The 6,272-nt window shown below is 33.9% G+C and overlaps 1 protein-coding gene across 3 annotated transcripts; it reads right to left on the reverse strand.

Moving 5' to 3' along the window:
* On the reverse strand, positions 1–4,588 carry LOC110702130 (sulfite exporter TauE/SafE family protein 3-like). Of its 3 annotated transcripts, none has more exons than XM_021879818.1 (12): positions 4,319–4,588; positions 3,644–3,803; positions 3,109–3,309; positions 2,955–3,019; positions 2,493–2,520; positions 2,335–2,402; positions 2,152–2,238; positions 1,935–1,985; positions 1,598–1,819; positions 1,006–1,099; positions 700–840; positions 1–378 (listed from the first exon to the last, which is right to left on the reverse strand). In XM_021879818.1, the coding sequence occupies exons 2-12, from the start codon at positions 3,696–3,698 to the stop codon at positions 302–304; spliced, it is 1,089 nt and encodes a 362-aa protein (XP_021735510.1). In that variant the 5' UTR covers positions 3,699–3,803; positions 4,319–4,588; the 3' UTR covers positions 1–301. The 3 variants fall into 3 exon arrangements, with proteins under 3 accessions (XP_021735510.1, XP_021735492.1, XP_021735499.1); XM_021879800.1 differs by having other exon boundaries at positions 4,299–4,588; XM_021879807.1 differs by lacking the exon at positions 4,319–4,588 and adding an exon at positions 4,030–4,275.
* Positions 4,589–6,272: the final 1,684 nt, after the last annotated feature.

Raw genomic sequence — 6,272 nt, forward strand, 5'->3', positions numbered from 1 at the left:
TTAAAACTGAAAATTAGAGGACAGAATTACTCATCAGAGTTGCTAATGTAGATCTGGTGACTGGTGTTATTACAAGGAGCTACTCGTAAGAAAGCTTTTCAACATGATGTTCTTCAAAATAAATACTACATACAAATTTACAATACAATCTATACATAAAGAATTGGTGTTTTTGCAAATATGAAGTATAAACATTGCTCTAAGATAACTCACACTACTAATATATAAATTGTGTAACTGATTGTAACAACCCGGGGCATTGTATCCCCGAGAACCAATAAAAGCTTACAAGTCTTATGCCTTACTTGCAAAGATCCTCAAATCCCATGTATTCATGTCGTTGAATCTTTCCAAATATGTTTGAAATGTCAGCTCCACCTAAAAAATATAAATAGAGCAATGTTAATGATGGAAGTCACTTCAGATTTCCTGTTTCTGAGTTCTGACCATAACATGCATATACAAATCTAGTATCTTCACCTGAGAATCACTTTTATAAGAACTTTGAGCCTTATTCCAAACTTAATTTTCCTTCTAAGTCTATTGCACTTGCCTCTTTTTAGTTGCGGATTGCGCTACCGGTCTCTTTGAGCTAATTTTCTTTACATGAACGTAGTGGCCCTTTTCTAAACTTAACAGGGTGAAAAGAACAAAGCCTTAGAGCATCGTAAGGGCTAAATAAGCACGTATAGAGCTCACCTAGTGAGACGGCGCTGATGAAGATTGTGAAAGCTAGAATGAAGATTATAAAGGATGCCCTCCCCATAATAATTATCAACTTTCTGACAGCATGTTGTCCAACAAAGGCAGCAACAGTTGCCACAGCCATAAAGTAAAGTGCTGCAAGTAAAATCATATAAAACTTGTTAATATGCAGAAAAAAATAGAAATCAATGCAAGGAAAATAATATAGACACAAAATAGTCATTAAGGACTTCAAACATCAGTATTTTTTAAAAGACCTTTTGTATTTTGGATAAAGAAGACTAAAAGGTGATTGCTTACCATAAGGGACAGGAAAACGTTTAAGAAGGTAGTACTCTATAACAGACATAGATGCAGAAAAAGCCATTGCAAAGGTAGCAGTAGCACTTGAAACCTGCAGAGCATATCAGAGATTATGATTCCCACTTAGCGATACTAACAAATAATTTACGGATGCTTGTAGAGCAATAAGACAAACTTTGAGTCAACTTTTGCTAAAGATCAATCACATCAAGTTTTGCAAGATACTTGAAAGATACAGGTATCCAAGTACTTGTTTACGACTGATTGCTTAGTATGAATAACCATACTAATGCTTCATTAATTTTGACTACTCGTTTCAAAAGCTAACTCAATCGGCCAGCATGTAAATCATTCACATATGAATCTTTATTCATGAAAAGATTCAGTATAAGAGCAATTCATTCATTCACTAGTTTGAGGTGAAAGGAGTCATACCATATCACTAAGTTAGACAACATAATGCCACTTCTTTTAATTGTCACAATAGCGTCTTTAGTCTTCCATGAAATATCTCATAAGAATCTCAACCTCTTAAGCTGGAATATAGAATTAAAAAGGACTGTTAAATTTATACAAGCAAAAGTGTCACCTGAGGAGGGATTCCCAGCTCCAAGAACAAGGGACCCAAAATAAATCCACCACCAAGGCCAAGCAGTCCACCAGCTATACCAGCCAAAATCCCATAACAACAATACATGACGAGCTGGTGGACTTTCCACGTAGTGGATGCATTTCCTTTGGATGAGATTATTCTTCGTCCATTGTACAGGCTGACTGCTTCATATAAGGATACACCAACAGCAACAGGTACCTGGAACACAAAAAAGATCATTTAATATTCTTCACAGAGCAAAAGAAGGATCAAAAAGCTCTTGTCATACATAGTAAACAAGAAGAGAATAGTTAATTGGATGCATAAAAAATACCTGCAACAAGTTCAAAATCCAATAGGCTGTTGAACAAGTAGCCGTAGTGTCCTGTTCAGTTTATTTGTAAGAAAGTTAGTAATTAGATATATACTATAAAATCAAGAGGACCATAGGCAGACCAGCAAGCCAGAAACTCTGCTAGTCTGCTTGAAAACCCCTTCCTGCCAAATCACTGAAAGACTTTATAAAAGATAGATCTGGAGGATAAAAGAACCTTAACAATCTGCAGGACAAGAAATGACACCCAAACAAACACAAGCAGACCAAGTTCCCTCCAGCAAACATTCTTGACGGCAGAAACCTATATCAATCACATTTTCAGTTAAAAAAGTAACAATCTTGAATTAGGTAAAAATCTCAAATTAGGTGTCTAGCTGATAGTTAGAAATTTACTCACTTTTGTTTCTTTACCCTCCTTATTTGGGCAATCAGGAAGGGGCTTATACTCCACTCCACCACTAACACCTGCTCCCAATATCATAAAGAGATGAATAACCAAGATATTGAATCAAAAGAACCTTAGAATGCCTTTAGTTAACACGTATATGAACTCACCATTTGATGCCAAATACCTCATAGCTTCCTGAAAACAAATAGAACTAAGATTAAGGGGGGACATTGCAACTTAATTTATAATAACAAAAGCTTGAATAAGACTTCCTAGCATCACCCTTCATCAAAACTTGTGTGAACCTATTTGAACTTATCTGAATTAACCTGAACGAATTAAGACTTATTGTAAGTTGTAAAGTGATCTTTGTAGCCTTAAAGCCCTTGTCAGACCCGAATTTTCCTGAAACTTATCTTTCTAGGGAGAAAATAACAAGGCCTTATTATTTTTTCTCAACACTCTTTCCAGTTGACACGTCATAAAAAATTTAAGCAAAATTGGATATTATGATTAAGAACTCATGAAAATTTAACATGAACTCTGAATTATGGATCTGGGTACTAAGTTACACAACTAGAACAAAATGAATACCAGTATCTGCACAAACACTTAAATGGTCCAATCACCTGTTTCATCAACGTTTCTTTTCTCCAAGTTTCAACACCTTTAAAGAATGCCTTCATAGATGTGCCTATAGAAAGTCAGCTCAGATTAGGCTGTCATGTTATCAGCAAAAAAATACGAAGTACATAAAATCAACTAGCAGCACCAAAAAATTACCTATGAAAATAATGATCAGCAAGACAGTGACCATCCATTCAGCAAATATCACATTAAAAGTAACACCAATACTTATTCCCAGCATGAGCATAGGCTGGAAAAGTAGAGCTAAATCATAATCGATGATTGGCATATCAAGTGTTGGATGCCTTAGATTCAGATTGTAGTACACATTGGAGGCTGCAGCACCCGTTATCATACCTGAAGATCAAATCACTCTAACATCATATTTGACTACCACAATACTGTGTACATTTATCAAACAAGATAAAACGAAACACTGTAGATACAGAGAGGGGTAAACAGAAAATTCTCCATTTTTTAGCTATTTGGGCTGGAATTGACCAGCCTGATATTCTATCATACAAAAACAGTCAAAATTCATAATAATCCAACCAAGATTCCACAGTACATATTTATCAATTCTGGATATTCCATTTTGGCATTTTTAATCATCGACAAACTAACTGACAAAGCAATATGGTCTTACTTCACACAATCTATGACAGACAATATAACAAGGTTAAACCCTTACATTTGGATATAGCAGTTGCAGATTTTGGATCAAACCCAATAACAAGACTAAGCATTGGCACAAATATCCCACCACCTCCAACACCACCAACACTTCCAAAGGCTGCTCCACAAAATCCAATAATTGACCCCACAACAATTTGCCACCCAAATTTAATTTCCTGTAAAGTCAATAATACAATATTACTTGCAAAGTCAAAATTCATACGGAGTATAAGTTAATGCACAAAATATTTACAAAACTATTCATTTTAAACCAATATACCTAAATTTTTATAATAAACAAATCAGCTCCTTCAAAAGACTAAAAAGAATAAGCACAGCTATTGTGCAATCCAACCGTAAATGTCTACTAGCTTAGTTAGTAAAGTCTTATGGGGTGTTTACCATTACACCGTATCAAAACTCGTTTACATCATTGGCGCACTATGCTGCCCAAAAAAAAAAACTGCAACCCAATTAAAAACCCTTTTCTGGGTATTTCTGATTTGCAAAAGTTCCATAACAAATGCAGTAACACATGATTCAATATTCTGGGAATCCACAACAAAATTAAGATAAAAGTGTTAAAAGGGCATGTAAATTCAATTAATTTAAACCAATTCACTAATTAAAAAAAAATATATATATATGTTGACTTTGTAAGTGGGTTTTACCGGCCAAACATGGTGGTTACCAGATTGATCAAGTTGCCACCAAAAATTGACAAATTGGGAAAGAAGACGATCTGAAGTTGAAGTGATGGTGGAATTGATGATTTGAGGATTTAGGTTTCTTATCACAGCTGAAGCCAACAAGAAGCTTAAACCAACCATTGAAATTAAGCTCAAAATCTTCCATTTTGGTAATCCTCCAAATAATTCATTCATCATCCCCTTATCTAAAATATGCCCACAAATAAGAAATACCCAAAAATAATAATCAAACAATTTTGGCCAAAATATCTATGTGTGTGCAGTGCCGGGGCTACAACTGCAAATTATTTATGGGGCCCTGTTTAACTTCTCAAAATGGGCCCCTCTACTCAATAAATTAAATACCCAATTTTTTTGTTAAAAAAATTCATTACATTAGAAAATTTGTCAAAATTAAACAATAAGTTTTATTAGTTAAATGTGAAATTAATTTTGGAAGATATAGAGTTTTTTTGGGAATTAAAATAATAAATTGAAAAAATTTTGAGAGGAAAAATTATTTGGAAAAAGGAAAGATTTAATTTTGGGTTTGGGTGGAGAATTCTAGAGACAAAGTAATAACTTCATTCAATGTTTGGACGCTCAAAGCTCAACCTTACTCAATGCCAGCTTTCACTTTATTTCCCAAAAAGTTTAAAAATTGTTGGGACCCAAGGCTTGAACCTAAGATCTCTCATACATAAGAAGCAAATTAACTCAAACCACTAGTCCATCTATAATTTTATGTTATTATTCCAAACTTAATTAGATATATATATAAATTTTGGGGCCCCTCAAATTTGGGGGCCCTGCTCCGTCGCCCACCTTGCTCCGGCTCAAAACCGCCTATGTGTGTGTGTCAAGTTATGATGTGAGAATGGATATGGAATACGTAGGGGAGCACTGTAGTAGGCTAGCCGTGGAGGACTATTTAACAATTCGATAGTAAGCAAAGCATGTCAACAAGGACCAAACGCCCGCTACTGCCTCCGTCGTTTTTTTTAATGACACGTTTATCAATACACAACTTTAATTATTACACTAAAACGTAGTAGTACAAAAGTCAAACTACTTTAAAAAAAAAAAAAACAAAACAAAACAAAGAGTTTACACTTTTACTCCCTTTATTTGGTTAGCTCTCTTTATTTTTGTAATTTTTCTCTTTCTCTTTCTCTTTCTCTTTCTCTTTCTCTGTCTTCATCAACCTCACTATTTTTAAAAATTAACTTTGATTTATAGGACAATTAAAAAGAGACTAAAAAAGTCCAGAGGCAGTGGGATGAATTGGTATGAGCCATGGTCCAACACACACAAAAAAAAAAAAAAGGCACGACATGACACGAGTACGAAGTTGGAATAGCACAGTACGTTACTGTGCTTGTCAAACTACATGTCAGTTCAAAAGAAGAAAAAAATTCTCTTCTCCCATCCTCTGTTTTAGGGTTTCCAAAATATTTTGGCCGTTTAGGCCAAAAATAATCTTTCTTCGGAAATTAGACTATTTCCAACCCTTTTCCCTTAATTTTCTTTAGTTTTGCCTTTTAGGTTTCAATAAACACGAGTAGTGTATGTAATGCCCTGTATTTTTATACGTATTTTAACTTAAATAAGTATTTCTTAAAGTATTTAAATAATTTGAAATGAATTATTTATGGTGTTTCATTATTTTAAAAAGAATTATTTTAATTAAAAGTTTACTTTTAATCATTTAATAATCTTAAAAATATTTTATTTCATGAATTGGAAATATTGGGCATATTATTTTATAAAAGGAAATTTTAAAGTCAATGAGTTTTTAAAAAAAGTCAAAACACTAGTTTGACTATGAAAGGGATCATTAAGGGTAGTAAAGGAATTTTAAGTAGGAGAGTTATTGAGAGAGGGTATAAATACCCATCATATGCTGATATGCCTAAGGTGGAGTGCACCCAAAGGTAAATTCTCTCTCTCCTCTTA

This window comes from Chenopodium quinoa, unplaced genomic scaffold (genome assembly GCF_001683475.1).
Source record: "Chenopodium quinoa cultivar QQ74 unplaced genomic scaffold, ASM168347v1, whole genome shotgun sequence".
Lineage (NCBI taxonomy): Eukaryota > Viridiplantae > Streptophyta > Magnoliopsida > Caryophyllales > Amaranthaceae > Chenopodium > Chenopodium quinoa.

Bases quoted from the DNA above. Each gene is read 5' to 3' on its own strand.
- LOC110702130 (XM_021879800.1), bottom strand. From the start codon at position 4,514: ATGATGAATGAATTATTTGGAGGATTACCAAAATGGAAGATTTTGAGC. The intron at 3,020-3,108 runs GTAATTTTTTGG...GACTTTCTATAG, and splicing joins GCTGATCATTATTTTCATAG to GCACATCTATGAAGGCATTC. The intron at 841-1,005 runs GTAAGCAATCAC...TTTTACTTGCAG, and splicing joins ACGTTTTCCTGTCCCTTATG to CACTTTACTTTATGGCTGTG.